We start from the raw sequence: 19,122 nt of genomic DNA, 5'->3' as shown, positions 1-19,122 counted from the left end.
GAGGTGTTCTGCCTGACATATTTCTTAAGAAAAAAACATGAGTGATGCTTGCTGCACCTGTAGTTTTCCTTTTCTCTAACCACTGCTTCCTTGTAATGCTTACTTCAACTTCTCAGTGGCTGGGAATTGCAAGAAGGTCCCCAAGAATTAGTGCAGTTGTAGAAAACTTGGAGGAACAAGCCTTTGTAAATAATCAAAACCATTTTAAATGCATTAGCTCATTTACATTTCAAACATTTATAAACAGAGGATTTGTTTTTCCAGTGAGGATCCTTCTTAAACCCTGATGCATTACTGCTGTTAGACTTGTCTCTAGTTCCTGAGATCGAGCAAATAATACATTGCTGCTGTACAGGAAAATAAAAATTGAACACATTAACTGTATGATTCCATGCAGCTCCTACAAGATACTATTCTTAATAGATGGAGGTTTGCTGTTAGGAAGCTAAAAAGGCATCAGCCGTGTATGCATCCACCCTCCAGGCTGGCAGGAAGGTATTTTAAAAAATTGAGCCTATTCCTCTGAAAGAGCACTTTGTACCTGGCAGCTGACTTGGACACAAGCCGCACAGGTTGGAGGTGACATCTCCCTGGAGCAGAGCTAGCTCTGCTTCAAAGCAGCTTCTGCCCAGGGCAGGCTGGGTGGCCTCACAGCACCAACCAACTCCACGCTCACCCGCACTCACTCCCTGACATGCTTCCTCCTCCTTCGGGCCCAACCCAAGCTTCCCTAGCAGTGTCAGGTGCTGGATTCCTAAAAGTAAATAGCAATAGCCTGGTACAGCAGCAGGTCAGCTCAAGCTGGGTGTCTGCACAAAGGGACGCCCCACAAAGAAGTCCCTGAGCTCTTATACCCTCAGTCCATGCCCTCATTCTTCCCGCGCCTCTTGATCCAGAGCTGATTTTTGGTCTCAGGCGTTCTCTGATTGCATTCTTTATCTGTGTTCGGGCAGGCTAATCATTAAGCGTTTCCCGTGCCAGTGCCTCACCACCTCCGCAGCAAAGAATTCCCGATACCCACCCTCAACTCCCTCCCTTCCAACTCGCGCCCGTTCCAGCGCCTCACGGGGCCCCGCCCACCCCGCGCGGCCCCGCCCCCGGCGCCGCGAGCGCGGCGGGCGCGCGCGCTTCAAACCCGCGCGGCGGGGGCGGCGCATGCGCGGGGCAGGGGGCGCGCGCCATGGCGGCGGGCGGCCGCGGCTGGTTCCGAGCGCTGGCGCTCGGCGTCTCCTTCCTCAAGTGCCTCCTCATCCCCGCCTAGTAAGGAGCTTCCCTGCGCACCGGACGGGACGCGACGGGACGGGATGGGGGCGGGTGGCGTAGGGCTGCCGCGAACCCCCGAGAGCGACCGGCCGCGGGTAGCGTGGAGCCGCGGTCCTGAGGAGGCCCGGAAGGTCCATGTGGCTCCCGGGTTCGTGAGGGAAGCGAGGCGGCGCTGCCTCCGCCGCGTGGCACAGCTTTCCTTTCCTCTTCGGAAGCCCTTCTGGCCCGTTCCGGCTGGCTGCTGTTCGGGAAGGCTGAAAGTGTCCTGAAACATTAATGCTTTGTAATTTTAAGTTTTTATACTGAGAAAAACCCCTAAAAATTGCTGTTAAACCTTAGTTAGAACTTGGAATTTTGCATTAATTGTCCGAAAAAGCCAAGCTCTAAATAGTTCTTGCCCTATAAGCACTTGTATTAGTGGCGTTTTACATGATCAGTCATAGGACAAGGAGGAAGGGGTTTAAACTAAATAAAATGGGAGATTTAGATCAGACATCAGGAGAAAAATCTTTACTGTGAGGTTGGTGAGACACTGGCAAAGGCTGCCCAGAGAATCTGTGCATACCACGTTCCTGGAGGTGGTCTAGGCCAGGTTGGATGGGGCTTTGAGAACCCTGGTCTAGTGGAAGGTGTCCCTGCCCACGGCAGGGTGGTTGGAATGAGATGGTCTTTAGGGTCTCTCCCAAACCATTCTATGGTACTTCTGTGGCACAAAATTCTTGAGCAGCATCGCTGTTACTGTTTCTGTTACTTGATGGCAGTGGTGTCCTAGAGCTGATAAATAGAGTGGCTTCCTTCTTATCTGCATGTGGTGAAGTGCTCTGAATTATTTCCCTTCTTAGTGCATGCATGTATGTGACTCTTAACGTGCACCTTCTGTAGTTACTCCACAGATTTCGAAGTCCATAGGAACTGGCTTGCCATCACCCACAACTTGCCCCTCTCTCAGTGGTACTATGAGGTAAGGACATGTTTGGGGTGTGTTTTAGCTGTGTATGAATTACAAGCACATTGGGTATGACAGACCTTGTGAATGCTGCAAGAGATGATTGGTGACTGTCATATAGTGGGACAAAAAGGTGCCAGTCACAATTTGCTGGCCTTGTGTAGCATTTAGCTAAAAAATGAAAGTTAGTTGAGGAAGCTGCAAGTACTTATGAAGGCAAAATGGGAAAAGCAATTAAGACACTTGGGTTATTGGAAAGGCTGTGTAGCATCAGAGCAAGTTCCACTGTACTCTTAAATTGCTGATGTCTGTGCTCTTCTCATTGGTGATACACAGTTACCAGAATAAAGAGTGAGTCATGCTAATGGGTATGTGCATCTTTCCATTATGAAATCAATTGCTGTATTAAAGTTTTGAGCCTTTGCTGGTGTGATAGTAGCGTGCATTGATTCTTATCTAGACATGCTTATCATAGACTCAGCCCACCTAATTGGGTTTTAATCTGTTCCCTGGTATCTCCTGGAGTACAGGGATAGATAGATACTGTAGTGTCTAGTACTCCACATAAGCATCTAGAAGTAAATTATTTGTGTAGGTCAGAACTCTGTAGGACTGATCCAAGGCCTGTTTTACAAACAAATTTTTATAATGCCAGCATTAACCCTATGCCAGAACGTAGGATGCCTTTCATCAATACAGCATAAGCATTTGGGAATGTGCTCACTGGAATATATACCCCATCCCAACCTGCTCTGTTCATGCCTCTTCCTCTCCTGTTTCCACAGCCAAGGAGTTAATTCCTGGTCAGGGCATAGTAACTGTCCTTATGGGAAGAGATCACATAATGCCTTTGATCTTGGTATGGTTGTGTGAGAGTCAAGACTTGCTAACTGATGAGTGAAAGTAATTTTGAGGCTGGAGCAAGGCTGATTGTGTTGGTGATTGTGCTGGTGGTCCAATATAGACAAATATTGTCTCTGAGCTGTTTTACTGAGGTTTTGTAATAATAGCCCTATTACTGTAAATAGATTTATAGATAAGAAACAGTTATATACTGGTTAAGCGCAGGTGCACAAGATGTTCTTTTATCTTTTCCTGCTAATCAGGAAATGTCACATCTCTACCAGTACTGCAGGAGAACAGCTTACAGCACCACAGAGCTGGCTTCTGATTGTGGAGTGGTTTGAGTTACATAGAGGGTACTGAGAGAAAATGCATTAGCTGGTTTGCTGCAGTGAGCTGTACCTGAAGGACTGCAAACAGCATGGTTTGTTATCAACTATTTAATCTTATTTTGTCTTTAGGCAACCTCAGAATGGACCCTGGATTATCCACCTTTTTTTGCTTGGTTTGAATACGTACTTTCTCACATTGCCAAGTACTTTGACCCCCAGATGTTGGTTGTTGAAAACTTGAATTACGCCAGTCGTGCAACCATCTTCTTCCAAAGGCTTTCTGTCATCTTCACAGATACCCTCTTCATATATGCAGTTCATGAGTAAGTCTTAATGTTCTGATTTTAGGGACAGTAGATAGTTCTTCATATGTGGGTTTGTTCTGTAGCCACAACAAATAACTATTTGTACAAATAAGCTTGTAAAGGAAGGGAAATGCCAGAGTTGCTTGAACCTGTTCAAGGAGAATCTTGGAATACACTGCTAAACACAAGATAACGTGTTCTTCTTGGAGATACAGTTGCATTACGTGTGATGGATTTGCAGGCACTTGGACACCAGCTGCTGTTTCATGTCTTATGCTTGGGTTTGCTTCTGTCACTGGACTCATTTTGTAGGAGCTGCTGGACAGCTGGTGTGCTCAGAACATGGGGGTTTTTTTGTTACTTTTCTGATTACTCTGTTCTTCTAGAAGCATAAAGGAAATCTGTCACAAAACGGTAGTATCATCAAATATGCAAATTTCTCCAGTGTTTTTATGATAAACTGATTATTTCAAGTCTCATGTAATTAGGATTGGAGGCTTTCCGTGTGGCCTGACTTTATGAAGAATTACTTACCTCATCCCTAAAGAGTAGAATGGGGGGCTCTTCTGAGAAATACATTGCCTACCTTAATGATTTGGCTATAAGAGTCTTCCATCATTTTATTCTTTCTGCTCAAAACCTGGGTAAGAAATTCTCTGATTGGAGCCCTGCCTAAGCTCCTTTATTTACTTTCTTTATGCTAGCTAGCTTTGCATTATGATTTCTTTTTCTTTTATTGTTTTGACTCACAGATGTATGAATGTGAGGCTGAAGACTCAAGGCTGGTGTCTGTGCAGGGTCACTTTGCCAAGAGGGGTGGTATATGCCCTCTGCCTGGAAGAATTCAAGGCCAGGTTGGATGGGGATTTGAGCAGCCCAGTCTAGCGAAAGGTGTTTGCTCATGGCAGGGAGATTGCACTAATAGCATTTCAACACAGATGATCTATAACTTTTTAATTTGATTTGAGACTGCTTTCAGAAGTCATATGAACCATATTGCTTCACACTGAGAAGTAATAAGTTGTTTTTAACCAACAGAAATAACTCATATTATAGCAGGGGGTAGTGGTAGCCAGGGAGGGGTTCATGTCCAGCTGAGGACCTTAGATACAGCTCCCTATGTTGTTTCCAAAAGTAGCAATACACTGCTTAAGAAGGTTGTGACAGGTTTACACTTTCTGAATGGGAGACTTGAGCCTGAGGCTGTTATGTAATGTAAGCTTTAGCATGTGGAACACACCACAGCTATTGAAATTGAAAATCCTTTTTTAGCAAGAATTTTTTTGTTGCTTTGCATCCTGGTAAAATGGCAAACTTCAGAGTAAGTGCAGCTCTTAACTTCTAAAACCAACAATGTTTTTGCTTGTATGTTTGAATTAAAGCTTCTGTTTCTTCTGCTCTTATTTAGGTGCTGCAGATGTATAAATGGAAAACGATCTGCAAAGGATATCCTGGAAAAACCAACATTTATTCTTGCTGTTCTGCTCTTGTGGAATTTTGGGTTGTTAATTGTGGATCGTATCCTTTCAAACCTGTGGGTTGTTCGCGGTTTGTTTGGTTTTTTAACAACCTCTTGCAGAGTGTGGCACAATCCTATATTATTATTGCTGTCAAAGCAAGTAACACTGCTGGGTTTGTCTCTGGGATTAGTTAAATAACTTTGTTTTCATTGGAATTACTATTTGGCAAAATGGAAGTTAGTCAATCCTTGGTCTGATTTGCCATGAGTGGAGGAGGACCAACCAGTCTGGCAGCAGTGTGCCTGTTCTGCTGGCTGTTTCTCCTCTGCACACCTACAGGAGTATTAGCAGAGTGGTTCTGGGTGTGGTTCCAAGTTTGTCCTGTGGCAAAGAAAATCTGCAAAGTGTTTTAAGATTCAGAGTGTATTCAATTGGTTTAACTTTATATGGGAATTAGGAAGTCTTTCTAAAGAACAGTCATGGAATTGTAGCGTGGTTTGGTTTGGACAGGACCTTAAAGATCATTTAGTTCCAACCCCCTGCCTTAGGCAGGAACACCTTCCATTAGACGAGGTTGCTCAAAGCCTCATTCAAGCCTGACCTTGAACATTTCCAGGAATGGAGCATCCACAACTTTTCTGGGCAACCTGTGCCAGTCCCTCATCACTCTCACAATAAAGAATTTCTTCCTAATATCCAATCTAAATCTCTCCTCTTTTAGTTTAAAATCATTCCCCCTTGCCCTATCACTCCATGCCCTTGCCAAAAGTCCCTGTCCAGCTCTCTTAGAGCACCTTCTAAAGGAGCTACATGTTCTCCCCAGCGTCTTCCCTTTTTCAGGCTGAAATAGCCCCAGCTATCCCAGCCTGTCTCCATAGCAGAGGTGCTCCAGCCCTCTGGGCATTTTTCTGGCTTTTTCTGAATGCCTTCCAACAGGTCCATATCCTATATAAAAATAACTCTCGAAACTGCAGTTACTGCAAGCCAGTCTTGGCACAGTGTGCACTTGAAGGAAGGACTTCTTGTCACTATCCATTAACCAATGTGTGGCAGAAACTAATAACTTAAAAACTAAAGTGGAGATTTAACCTTTTTTTTTGTTTTATATTAGAGAATTTGCACAATACATTTGTAGATTGCTGTGTTTCATTTTATCAAAGTAATATGCCAGCATTCGTGTAATTTGTATCTGACAGTGCTTACAGGTAAGGTTAAATAATGATTTGTGTCCATGTGCTGTGAATTTAAGGTTGCTTTCTTGATTTAAAGTCTATTCTAATTTTAATTTATTCCTCAAAACTTTGAGTCTTCTCCAGAACACATAGTAGTAAAGAAAGCTTGGTTTATTCCTTGACTCGGGTTCAGATATTCACTTCCAGTACAATGGCTTCCTCTTTGGGCTGATGCTTCTTTCTGTTGCTCGGCTGTGTCAGGTAAACCCAAGTGACTCTTGTTGATTTCTTGCCATGTGTATTTTGGGTGCATTAATCAATTCATAAGGCTGCTCATGTTGTGGGCAATGGTGGTGGATTCATGTTGAGCTGTGTGAAGCTGGATGTCTAATTGTCTATTGAGTTTGTGGCAAAGAGAAAAATTTGAAACTCACCATAATTGCTTGCTGATGCTGCAGCATTGCAGTTCCCCTTAAAAGCTATATTCAGTGTTACCCCTGAGCTATGTGGCATCATTTCTTGGCATTTTATCTTCTTCCAGATCACCGGTCCTTAGAAAACATACTTCTGAACTTCTGAAGAGGTGATTGTGTGACAGGATAGTTCCCTTGTCCATACCTGTTACGCATAACGCTACTGAATTTGTAATTTGAAGTAAATACCCTTTTTAATACTTAGAATAAATGTCCCATCACCTTAGGAGTACAACAGAGGATCATTAAAAGTGACTACAAAGAGAAAAGCTTAGGTTTTGTTTTCTTTCAGAAAAGGTATTTGGAGGGTGCTCTTCTTTTTGCTGTTCTTCTGCATTTCAAACACATCTTTGTGTATGTGGCCCCAGCATATGGCATTTATTTGTTACGATCCTACTGCTTTACTGCAAATAATGCAGGTAAGATGGGGTTTTCCTCACTGGCTTTTTGGGGGGAGTTGTGTTAATCACTGGAACTAGGGGAGCACTCAAGACTTGCAGATAGAATTGGAACAAAATGGCTCAAACAAAAATTCTGCTTGAGAGCAGAATTGTTAGGATCTTGAAGGATCTTTGAAATAGATTTGTTTCTTAAAATTCCTGTTCCTTTAAGAGTTCTTTGTTAAGAAAAATCAACACGAACAAGCTGCAAGTGGCACTTGGAAGCCATAAGAATTATTCTGGAAATGGAACAATTAGACAGTATTAGAAGCTATTTCAAAGACCTTCTTTGAGTTTCTCCCCACTTTTTAGCACTGAAACATGCCGGGTACTCCTCGTGTGAACAGGGAAGTTAAATTTGGAAAATACTGAAAGCTTGTATAATGCAGGAGCTGCAGTGAGGGCAAAGGAAATGCCAGCTGTTGAAGGAAGAAACTGAATATATTGACGTAAAAGAGCTGGGTGCCCCTTTTAGATAGGTGCTAGCAATTCCTTGTCAATGAAGAATGCTTTGTCTCCCTTTCCACCTCCCACAGCAGCTGTTTCTTTAATCTTTGTTTCTTGTAGATGGATCCCTGAAGTGGAGAAGTTTCAGCTTTCTTCATGTAACTCTTCTGGGACTGATTGTCTGTCTTGTTTCTGCTCTTTCACTGGGACCCTTCCTAGTATTGGTAATAACCACTTTTTCACATGTTATTCTCCTGAACAGTTAGAAAATTTTGTTATAAAAATATAAACCACGTCTCATCTAAAGTGGCTATTTCTTTGTTCTTGTTTTCTGTAGGGTCAGCTGCCTCAAGTCATTTCACGGCTCTTCCCTTTCAAGCGAGGTCTCTGCCATGCCTATTGGGCCCCCAACTTCTGGGCTTTGTATAATGCCATGGATAAAGCACTGACAATCCTTGGTCAGTATGGTAATCTTGCTTTTTGGTGCCTGTTTGCAGATCGAGCTCTCTGGATTTTAGTCTTCCTCGCTTGAAACATAGGCAGTCAATTATGTTTTCAGATTGCCATAAATCATGTGGTTGTCCACATAATCTGGTGCATAAGTTTTTGGCAGTAGGTCAGAAATCAATCGCTTCCCTGTGCCATCCTTTAAAAAGAGAAAAAACTTGTCCATGTACTTAGTTCAGCTACTTCATTTTCTTTATTAGCATTTATCAGTTTGTGCTTTTTTATGTTTTGTTTTTAGGGTTAAAGTGCAATTTTCTTGATGGTACAAAAATCCCTAAAGCCTCCATGACAGGAGGGCTAGTTCAAGAGTTTCAGCACGCTGTCCTTCCCTCAGTGACGCCACTGGCAACATTAATCTGTACTTTCATAGCTATATTGGTAAGAACAACTAATATTTTTTGAAATATTTTGTGTTTTGTCTCTAGTAGATTTTAATTTATAGTATGCACTTCATATGAATTTTAATTCTAGGGCAACAAATACATTGTTACTACTATGTAGTGACTGATAAAATGTGTTTAGTGGCTTAGATTGGCAGACAATTTTTGCATGCAATGCAAATAGTGGGGAGTAGGCTGTGGTCTTTCAGTCTGCTTTTCCCTCCTGATATTTCAACAAAAATCCTTCAGTCTCTACTCGTACATCCAAACGGATTGATTTCCTCCAGTGCAGTTTAATGTTTGGGCCACACAGGTACAACCTGTATGCAATGGTGTTTAGTAATGTTGACAAATCTCTTTGGACAATGGCTTGTCTTCGGGATTGCCAGACTTTTCACTGAAGTCCTGTTTTTGCCTGTTGTTTCTAGCCCTCTGTTTTCTGTCTTTGGTTTAAACCTCAAGGGCCCCGAGGCTTTCTACAGTGCCTTGTTCTTTGTGCATTGAGCTCCTTCATGTTTGGCTGGCACGTGCATGAGAAAGCAATACTCCTTGCTATTCTGCCTTTAAGGTAAGAAAATGTGGTACGAAGTAGTTGGCCATACTGAACCTGCAGCCACTTGTTGAGGAATCCTCAAAGGGAATCACTTTGTTTTCTGTATATTTCAGAAGAGGAACTCTTTCATAGAATGCCTTAAGCTGTAACAGTGTAGTGCACTTAAAGTAAATTAATTTTGGGCAGAATTCAAACTTTGATGGGTGCTGTGGTTAATATTTTAAAATGCTTGATAGATTGCTCTGGAGCTGAGCTGAGGAAAGGGATCTTCTGCACTGTGCTTGGCCAGAACAATACACAGTTTCTACCAAAAGAGCTTCATGCCTGCCGAGGGTAGAACTGAAGCTGTAGTTCATAAACTGCCTGACCAGTATTGCTACAAACTGTATTTTCCTTCCTCAGAGATTGAGTGACATTTAAGCTCTTGTTTTGTGCTGGGCCTTGCTGATAGTTTTGTTCAGTGGGTGCGTGGTTTTCTGAGGGAGGGTTTCCTGGCTGATTTTTCCTGTGTGTTTATCTCTGAGGCCACATGGTTTGGAAGCAGGAGATTTCATCACAGGGGCAGTGTTAGCAGGGATGGGGGTACTGTGAAACAGTTTGACTTGGTTTTGAGTCTTCAGTCAATTGTATGGTGTTCTGCTGAAATTTGGTTTCTTTGCTAAAAGACAAAAGCATAACAAATTATTGCTGTTTTTAGCTTACTGTCTATTCAGAGAGCCAAGGATGCTGGCATCTACTTGATTCTGGCAACAACAGGGCATTTCTCACTTTTTCCATTGTTGTTCACAGCACCAGGTAAAATGTTCTTCTTTCAGTTAATTTTTATACAATTTGCAACATACAGCTCAATAGTCATGATTTGGTTGTCATTTTTGCTTTAGTCACTTCCCAATTGTTTGTGTATTCTTTAGAAAAAGAAAATCTTACTTGTAGTGCTATCTCAAATAGTAATTATAATTGATGTGTTCAGTATCTTTATAGATAATTGAAGTAGGTGTATTGCAAATGCTTGCCATTTGCTTTAGTAAATGTTTATGCTTATTTTTAGTTATCCTAAGCAGTAAAACATGTAGGTCTGGAGAAAATAAAGCCAGATAATGCAAATGTGACTAGTAAGATTTAAAGATACTACAATAGATATATGGCAAAAGGTTTTTATAATTAATTTTAAAAGTACATAATGTTCTTTGTTTTCCAGAACTTCCAATTAAAATACTGCTTATGCTGCTGTTTACTGTTTATAGCTTCTCTTCGTTGAAATCTCTATTCAGGTAATTAAAGAAATTTGATCTCAGTGCCAGGAACAACAACATTTCTTCTGGTGTTGGGAACAGCTATTGTCATAAGGGACAAGCAGCACAGAAAACTGATGCTGAAGAGTCAAATTAAGGTGTTACTAATCAAAAGATGCTGCTGCCTCTGTTCTCAGGAGGCAGTGCTTTAATTAGGATTATTGCAGCACGTCCTGGTTATTGTGACAGCTGCCCAGTTAGTCCCAGGAGGCTGTAGATCCCCATCTGCCTCATGCTCTGTTAAAGCATGGAGTTGTGATGCTGTAACCTCTGAGGATATAATTTGGTATTCTAGCATTTACTAGTAGTGATTTGTCTGCAGATTGTTTATCTTATTGTAGGGTGGACTTTTGCAGTATTAGTTAGTATTTTAACATGTGGAAAGGACAGATTGTAAATAACATTCATTTGCAAGCTGTAATTTGTCAACAAAACTGCAAGTATTTGGTTGGCAGACGTGCAATTGCTGAAGTCACCCTGTGTAGTTTCACAGCCTATGGATCTCTTACCACTTGGCCAGAGATAGTGCTTATCCTTATAACCCCTGCAGTCCGCACTTCCCTCTTTCCCAAATTTTTGAGGGCAAATCCAAGCTGTAATGAAGTACTGTAAGCGTGTATTCAGTACCTCAGGCACCTGCTTTTGTAGGTGATTTTTTTTATTTAAGAGTTCAGTCATTCTGTCTCAAGAGCTCTAGCTAAAAAACTCCATAGGAGCTTAGTTTTTGTTAAGAGAGGGAGCTTTTGCAAGTTTCTTGTTTTTAACTTGCCAAACATGAAATTCCCTTCTAACTACCTGCAGTAAACTCCTGCCATCAGTGTCTTTTGCAAGAGAGATAGCTCACAGAAAAGTCCATCCTACAGACAGCTTGTGAGATTTTTTTAACCTCTTCTCCCATTTCCAGTCCTTTGTTGTAGAACATCATTGGTGGAACTAGTCTTTGTATGAAGGGCTGTTCTGAAACAGAGTGGGGTGAACAGAGCAATTGATGAGATTTCTCCTTAGGCTTCCAAGGCATCCTGGAACTTGATAAGGACATTGAGCTGTACTCTTGGTTTTCATACTACTTTCTTTCCTTCTGAAACTATTTAACTTGTTATTTAAACCATTACTGTGATCTAATGAGAGATTCTCTTTGCACTGGGATAGCTGAAAAATATAATAGTTATTTTTAGTTAACATATATTTTAACTCTACCTCTTATTAATTTCTCTAACAGGAGGGAGAAACCTCTACTTAACTGGCTTGAAACAATCTACCTCATCCAACTAGTGCCCTTGGAAATCTTCTGTGAAATCCTATTTCCCCTGACCCCCTGGAAACGGCACTTCCCTTTTGTCCCCCTGCTGCTGACCTCTGTGTACTGTGCTCTGGGAATCACATACGCTTGGCTGAAACTCTACGTCTCTGTCTTGACTGAGAGAATTCCTGTCAGGCAAAAGGCTGAGTAAAGCCACAGTGCTGGGACCAGTCCCAGGATACCCCTTGGAGGGGATTCCTGGCACAGTGAGGGGTTGTCACAAGGCCATCCAAGATGAGACACATTGTACGTGTGCCATCGCCACACAGGAGCTCTTCTTCCAGCACTCCTGTACTGCCCAGCAAGGATACCTCTGATCAGAAGCATGTCACAGTGACTGGGAGGGCTGTGGGTAAACTGTGAAGCTTAACAAGGTCCAGACTTCTGTCCTGAGGAAAACCTGCCTGATTTTCCCATTATGGTTTGTTTTTGAATAGAAGTTGCTGTGGCAAATTACAAGGGATGATTGCTGTGTAGGAGAGCGTTGTAACTGTGTTCTATGGAATTTGTAAATTAAAAGCTTGTTATTTTTTGTTTGAGCATTTCTTGCATTATTTTTGCTCCTGTCTAAACCCTGCTTTTGAGGGACACCCACACAACTAAGGATGTAGCGTGCAGCTGGAAGCTTGTCCTGAGGTGCTTTGTCAAACTGTTGCACACTCAAATATCAAATCTTAATATGTCCATGTCCTGTTCATCTCCATGTTTCATAGATACTTTGCAAACAGGTTTTCATATTCTTCTAGTAGCTCTTTTTTTGTAGACCAGATGACCAAATTGAGGCATGCTACTCAAATGAAGAAGTATTTTAACACTATTAAACGTTCCAGATAGTGTGGCTGCATTAGCTGTATTTGTAATTCGTGTAAAATTCTTGTGTCCACAGTTCCTGTAATGACTTAAGGAAAAGGTAGATTGTTTTCTACCTCTCTGGAATGATGTTCCTCAAAGGATAGCAGTTATTTCTACAGTAAATAATTACGCCTTTTAAACCCTACATACCCATTCCTAGAAGATGTTGCTCTGATGTTGGGGTCTGGTTTGGACTCCAGTGCTGACATAAAACTGGGAGGAGAGAGGGATGGATTTTTTTATTACTACTATTACTATTTTTGATAGTAGTTTTTAAACTTTCTTCTATGTTAGCTGAAGTATGGGACCCCTTCATCAGGGATAGTTACGCTTTTTGAGTTCTTTGAATATTTGAAGTGTTTAAAATAGAATGGGTCTTGTTAGGGCAACAGGAAGATTAATCACTGTGGTTGTTTCTGTAACCAAATACTTTGTACATTTAAAATGTTCACTGCCAGTGAGTTCAAATTCAAGACATTCTCACTCTGGTTTTCATTATTTTCTCATGGTTTCTGCTTTTTTTACACTATCAAGGGCTTTGCCATGTTGTTTTAGCTGCTGTGGCTGCCAGTGGTGGCACAATGCTTCTTGCACCTATATTTTATCTCAGCAGCAAACCTCAAAGCTCTGCTCAGGGTGCAGCATCCACAATGCTTGTGTTTATCTGTCTGCTGTGCTGTCCTGTGTAGGGAAATGGTAATATGCAAAAAAATCCTACAAACACCCCTCTTGGCTCTTCTCAGCCATGCCTTTGCACATCCTGAAATCTTCAAGAAGAGTCCATGCAGTGAAGCTGTGGGTGTGCCGTCCCTGGAAGTGTTCAAAGCTGGGTTGGATAGAGCAACCTGGTCCAGTGGAAGTTCACCCTGCCTATGGCCGGGTGGTGGGAGTAGATGACCATAGGTCCCTTCCAACCCAAACCATTCTGTGATTCTGTGAAGTTAAACCTGTGACTGTGGAAGTGGCCTTGCATCACCACTGTACGATCCCAAGGATCCCAGGTTCAACTGAAGCATCTCCTACTGTGGAGCAGCAACTGCCCAACCTCCTCCTGTGCGGATGTTGGGAAAATCCACAAACACCAGAGGTGTATGTCCAAAAAGCTGAGTCCTTCAGCTTTATTTGAATAAAGGGGAAGAGTGCACTGGGACACACACCCGCAGGGTTTTCTCCCTCGAGGTTTTGGAGGGCGCAGCCTCCTTTGATCCTAAACTCCCAGCCGCACGTTTCCCTCTTCCTTTCCCCATTGCTGAGGCATTAGGAAGGTACAGCCTTCCCGAACCGCCTACCACATATTGCCCCCTTGAACCTGCTCTTTTACCCCAAAGCTCAGAAGTTCAGGCTTGTGCAGCCCCTTGTCTGTTTCAGGGGCCAAGGTGTCAGGGCTCTGCAACAAACCTGCCGCCCTAAGTCAGTGGAGACATTAAGACCCATTTCAAAGACGTTACCACCCATACCTTCACCCATCACACTGTTTGTAAAGACACGAGCTTTCCTCTCATGGACAAAGGCTAAATAATACGTTTTTAGGAAAGAGGCGGAGAAGCCTTTGGGACCTGTGATGTGCTTTGTTAACGTAGGTTTCTTTAACAGTTCCGTCAATCCTGCTACAGTGGCAAATGATTCAATGTGATTTCGTATTAATTAAAAACGAAAAAAAAATCACTATGGATTAGGCCTCAGACTTTATTCTGAGCTCTGAAAATTAATAGCATTCGATTTTAGTGCTTAATTAACCCCCTAATTTACTTCCCGGCCGGCCCCGCTGGCCCTGCAGCGGGGCGGCTCACCCAGTGGGGTTAGGGCTGCACGAACCCCCTCCCCGACCCGGCTAAGGCCGCTCAGCCTGAGAGTTTGGGGCGGGGATGGGTTTGTGGGGTGGGGAGTTGGATTTTGGGGTGGGTTTTTGGGTAAAATAGCCATAAGCGGGGAAGGCAGCGGAACCCGGGAGCACGGCGCGGGCCGGCGGGGGAAGGCGCTGCCGCCGCACCGCTCCCCGCGGTCACCTTCGGCGGGCGGCAGCCATGGTGTTCCTGCCCGACGAGTCGCGGTCGCTGCCGCCGCCGCCGCTCCTCAACAAGGGCTCGGTGTGGCTCGGGTTCGCGGGGTGGATGTCGGCGCTGATGGACAACGCCTTTAACCAGCGCCCCATCTTCGGAGCCGGTGCGGGGGGACGGGGGGAGCCTGAGGGGAGGGGGAGCGGAGCGGGGTGCGAGGGGAGGGAGGAGGTGAGGAGCTGGGGAAGGGGCTGTGTGGGGTTTGGGGTCACTGAGGGATAAGTGAAGGTGGAAAGGGGAAACAGCGAGGAACGAGGAACTGGAGAGGAAATGGGGGCGGGCGGGCGGATTTGGGGTGACCTTGAAGGTTACAGGGGCTGGGGATGGGGAGGAAGCCCCGAGGTCCGAGGCTAGGGAGGGTTAAGGGAATATGTGCGGCTGGAATGGAGGGTGTAGGATTTGGGGTCACTCTGAACGATAAATGAGGGGGAGTGAAGGGGAAACAGCCAGGAGTGAGTGGCTAGAGGAGGTTTGAGGGCTGCAGGAGTGGGTATGTGGGATTTGGGGTGACCGAGAGGGATGTAGGGGCTGGAGAAGGGGAGGGAGCGCTGAGGTAAGGGAATGGGGATATAGAGGGAGGATGTGGGCCTGGGGAAGGGGTATGTGGGGCTTGGGGTCACACAGGATAAATGAAGCGGGGAGGGCAAGAGAGGGAGCCCTGAGTTTGGAGGGGCTGTTGGAGGGGAAGGGAGTTCTCTGTGTGGTTGTAGGGATGGGAGTTAAGGGGTGGGAGCCCTGAAGTGAGGGATTTGGGGAATTGGAAGGGGCTGGGAAAGGGACATAGGGCTCTGAGGTAACTCCCTGAGAGGTACGGGTGGTGGGAAGGGGAGGGAGCCCTGAGGAAAGTGGGGCATGGCAGGGGCCGTGGGAGCTGCGGGTACTGTAGGGACCTTGGCAGGGGCAAAGCAGAGAGAGAGGAGTGTCGGGGGGGCTGGGGAAAGCGGGGCCCTGCCTGAGGCCTGTGGGAAGCTGGGGAAGCTGGGGATAATTCCTCTCTCCTCTCTGCAGGTATTCACCGGCAGATCCTGTTAGCCACCCTGGGCTGCTTTGTGGGTTACCAGCTGGTGAAACGTGCCGAGTACGTGCATGCCAAGGTGGACAGAGAGCTGTTCGAGTACATCAGGCACCATCCAGTGGACTTCAACTCATCAGCAGGTACACTCAGCTGGTATTTTAGGAGAGACCTCAGCCTGCCATAACCTATGTGCAAAGATTTTGCCGGGCTAAGGCTTCCCTGCTCCTTCACAATCTAAATTGCAGCAGTCTAAAGGATTTTCTGATGTGAAAATAGATACTGTTATCGAGCCGTTGATACGCACTGATGACCGCCTCTTCCTCCTAAAAGCTCATTTTAGTATAAAAGTAGCAGAGCCAAAAGAAAGAAAAAATCAGGATAGACCAAACTTGTACCACCGAAGGAGAAATAATGGAAATTAGAAATCACAGGTTTTATTCTTGTAACTTCACAATTGTAGTGTCTATTCCTGTAAAATGGCTGTTGCATGTAGATTCAGAAATCTTATTATGAATATTCAGAAAACAAGCAGAACAGGTGAAAAAAGAATAAATAGGAATGGCGGGAAACCTGAATTGGTGTTGACTTACAGCAATGGGTGAAGAACAGGGTTTTTTTTTACTAAATGTAGTCACTGAGCCCAATGATGCAATAGCAAATTTGGGTAAAAATTGTCCCTTTTCTAATACAGTAGAGTTGGGTGACTCTGGCTGTCGGATTGTGGTCTGCATCATGCCATGTTGGAAGGAGTATGTAAATAAAAAACTGTTACTACTGAGATTCCTCCACAGGGACCTGTGGAGAGCCGTATTGAGGGAAAAAAAAAAAAAAAAAAGTGTGCATTTAGTTACAAGAGCAAGCTAATAGCTTGCTGTGGGTAGCAAAACTCAGATTTTTGGTGTCTTTGTTATCATCAAAGACTTAATATGAAACATCTTCTGAATCAATCTCAAATGCTGATTAGGTTTTCCCACCTCTTACAGAAAAGAAAAGAATAGGGCAGCTCTTGGAGGATTTCCACCCAATTCGCTGAGTGGTAACACAGCATGAATTCCTGCCATCCTGAGAACTTCAGCAAGGTGGCTGCAACTCTTGAACCGTCCATGGCTTAAAAGATGAAACTTTACTCATTTTCATGTAATAAAAGCTTGATTAAATAGTCATTGTTTAATTATTTGCTCTTCTGTTCTTTTATGCTTTGTCAGTACATGGATGACTGATACTTGTAACAGAATAATAACTTTGATTAATGTTTTTTCAAGTTGTTTAAATTGCGAGAATGGAAAGTTGTTCACACAACATATATTGTATAAAAGCAGAGAGCAGTTCTCTAAGTTCGTATTTTTTATTTCTCAGTGGCAATTCTCCTGACCCTTGAACAGGTTCTTGGCCAGCCCCTCTAGATGTTGTACCCAAAGTCTCACTGTCAAATTATTTCTGAACAGCTAAAAAAATACATGCTCTCTGTAATTAGTTACATGTCTATGTTTTTATTATTATGTTGCTTTTTCTTTGCTGATAATAAGGATCCAACCTTTCTGTTTTCTCACTTGGTTGCTAGCTACTGAATCCAAACACTGACCATATTTGGGGGGTGAGGAGGTTGTGTTGATTTGGGTTTGGGAGATTCTTACTCATTTAGCATTTTGGTTCAAAACTGGGCTTTATCACTTGTCTTCCTCACACTGAGTCCCTGTGCCAGGTCACTGCTCTTTGATGGATATGATGTCCCTAAACAGATTTGAAAGACGTGCTGCCACTCTGATTTTCTTCAGCAATCTGAAAGATCTTTCCCCATGCTGGGCAGCAACAGTGTGGGTACCCTGGGAGCCTGTCCAGGGCAGCACAGAGGCAGCACCCCCTGCCACACCAGAGAGGCCTGATCTGCCCTGTCTGCCAACATCCCACTGGGACCAGGGCAGAAACCTCTTACTGGGACCAGGGCAGAAACCTCTTACTGGGACCAGGGCAGAAACCTCTTGCCAGCAGTGGCCAGCAGCAGTGGCCAGCAGCAGGGCACCATCAGGCCTTGGCACATCCCTGGGGCAGCGTGATGCAATGCCCTGCAATCAGAGCAGGCAGAAGGTTCCTGTGACACACCGGGCTCAGAGCCAGCTGGAGGGACAGCAGCTCTCAGAGAGAGATCCAAAGGTCCTGGGGAGATGCAAGCAGTCCAAAACACGTCAGCAAGCCCTTCCAGCTGCCCCAGGTCACAGGCCTTTGGGGACATCCTGCGTCTCCCACTGGTCATGTTCAACAGCAGTGGTCAGTGCTTCACCCCGTGTCCTGCTGTGACACTTCCCTGGGGCACCACGAGCCTCTCCAGCTGCTGAGCGCTGCCCAAGCCCAGAGCCATCGCTGCAGGGGACTGCAGGTGTCCCTCACTGTGACACCAGCGGGATTTGACCCCAGCTGGCCACCGAGGTCCACTCACTGCCCCACAGCAGGATCAGAGAGAGAATCAAGGGCAGGAGCGAGAAAAGATGTGGGCTGAAATAAAACCAATGTAATAGGGAAAACAAAGGCCATGCATGCAAACAGAGCAAAGCAAGGAATTCATTCACCACTTCCCATGGACAGGTGATTGTTCAGCAATCCCCAGGACTGCAGGGTTCATCACAAGTAATGGTGACCTGGGAAGACAAAGGCCATCATTCCAAGGGTGGCTCACTTCTTCATGCTTCCCCCCACTTTATATACTGATGTCATACGGTCTGGAATATCCCTTGGTTTAGTTGGGATCACTTATCCCACCAGTATTTCCTCCCAAGTTTCCATGTGCTGCAGTCCCTACATCAGAGAGGCAGTACAGAAATGAGAAAAGAAAATTACCGGCCCAGCTGCATAAACCAGCAGAGCCAGCTGTGTTCTCCAGGGGACACAGATCCCACCCTTGAGCAACAGCTGGATAAACCACCAGAGGGACATTGCCCCCTCTGTGGTACTCTCCTCACCAGGAACCAGTCTCCATCCATTCCTTTTGGTTCAACACCTGCCTCAGCAATCAGCATGGAGACCAGAGAGCTCCAGTGGAAGAGCTCCATCATGCCCCAGCCAGAGGTGCCATTGCAATGGGGAGGATCAAGGTCTCTCCCGGTATGCCCCTCATGCTCCATTTCATTGGGATAAGAGATGGCTGAAACTTTGCCCAAGCTGAGAAGGGACAAAGAGAGCAGATCGGCTTTGAAATCCTCACTCTGGCTGGAGGGAATTGTGTTTCCCCTCATCTGGGGAACTGGCTGATTAGCAGCTGCTTTCCTAGAAAAGCAGGACTCCTGGATGCTGGTGCAGTGAGCTCCTTGGAATTCTGCAGCCGCAGAGGTGGTGTTTGGGCAACTGTCCTCAACTCAGCACCCTCCTGGGGAGCCCACCCCAGGCCATGGCTCAGGAGAGAGGAAATGTCACCTCACGTATTTCCAAATGAGCCCGTACCATCCGCAGTAGCTCCTGCTGACACATCTCCCATGACTCTGGTTGCCCCAAAC

At 44.8% G+C, this 19,122-nt stretch overlaps 2 protein-coding genes across 2 annotated transcripts; both read left to right on the top strand.

The window, feature by feature from the left end:
* Nucleotides 1-1,153: 1,153 nt before the first annotated feature.
* On the top strand, nt 1,154-12,255 carry ALG8 (ALG8 alpha-1,3-glucosyltransferase). Its single transcript, XM_038140312.1, has 13 exons — nt 1,154-1,260; nt 2,146-2,224; nt 3,514-3,707; nt 5,098-5,207; nt 6,515-6,582; nt 7,087-7,213; nt 7,802-7,905; nt 8,019-8,139; nt 8,427-8,566; nt 8,997-9,136; nt 9,819-9,916; nt 10,320-10,392; nt 11,633-12,255. The coding sequence occupies exons 1-13, from the start codon at nt 1,181-1,183 to the stop codon at nt 11,862-11,864; spliced, it is 1,566 nt and encodes a 521-aa protein (XP_037996240.1). The 5' UTR covers nt 1,154-1,180; the 3' UTR covers nt 11,865-12,255.
* A 2,242-nt stretch (nt 12,256-14,497) lies between these two features.
* On the top strand, nt 14,498-17,110 carry NDUFC2 (NADH:ubiquinone oxidoreductase subunit C2). Its single transcript, XM_038136205.1, has 3 exons — nt 14,498-14,728; nt 15,631-15,777; nt 16,621-17,110. Exons 1-3 carry the CDS (start codon nt 14,590-14,592, stop codon nt 16,668-16,670), a joined length of 336 nt encoding a protein of 111 aa, XP_037992133.1. The 5' UTR covers nt 14,498-14,589; the 3' UTR covers nt 16,671-17,110.
* The last annotated feature ends 2,012 nt before the right edge of the window (nt 17,111-19,122 follow it).

Source organism: Motacilla alba, chromosome 1 (assembly GCF_015832195.1).
Source record: "Motacilla alba alba isolate MOTALB_02 chromosome 1, Motacilla_alba_V1.0_pri, whole genome shotgun sequence".
Classification (NCBI taxonomy): domain Eukaryota; kingdom Metazoa; phylum Chordata; class Aves; order Passeriformes; family Motacillidae; genus Motacilla; species Motacilla alba.
Note: the sequence above shows the minus strand (reverse complement) of the source record. Positions and strands in the feature narration are given on the sequence as shown.

Bases quoted from the DNA above. Each gene is read 5' to 3' on its own strand.
- ALG8 (XM_038140312.1), top strand. From the start codon at position 1,181: ATGGCGGCGGGCGGCCGCGGCTGGTTCCGAGCGCTGGCGCTCGGCGTC. The intron at 9,917-10,319 runs GTAAAATGTTCT...TTTGTTTTCCAG, and splicing joins ATTGTTGTTCACAGCACCAG to AACTTCCAATTAAAATACTG. The intron at 10,393-11,632 runs GTAATTAAAGAA...TTTCTCTAACAG, and splicing joins TCGTTGAAATCTCTATTCAG to GAGGGAGAAACCTCTACTTA.
- NDUFC2 (XM_038136205.1), top strand. From the start codon at position 14,590: ATGGTGTTCCTGCCCGACGAGTCGCGGTCGCTGCCGCCGCCGCCGCTC. The intron at 14,729-15,630 runs GTGCGGGGGGAC...TCCTCTCTGCAG, and splicing joins GCGCCCCATCTTCGGAGCCG to GTATTCACCGGCAGATCCTG. The intron at 15,778-16,620 runs GTACACTCAGCT...CACCTCTTACAG, and splicing joins GGACTTCAACTCATCAGCAG to AAAAGAAAAGAATAGGGCAG.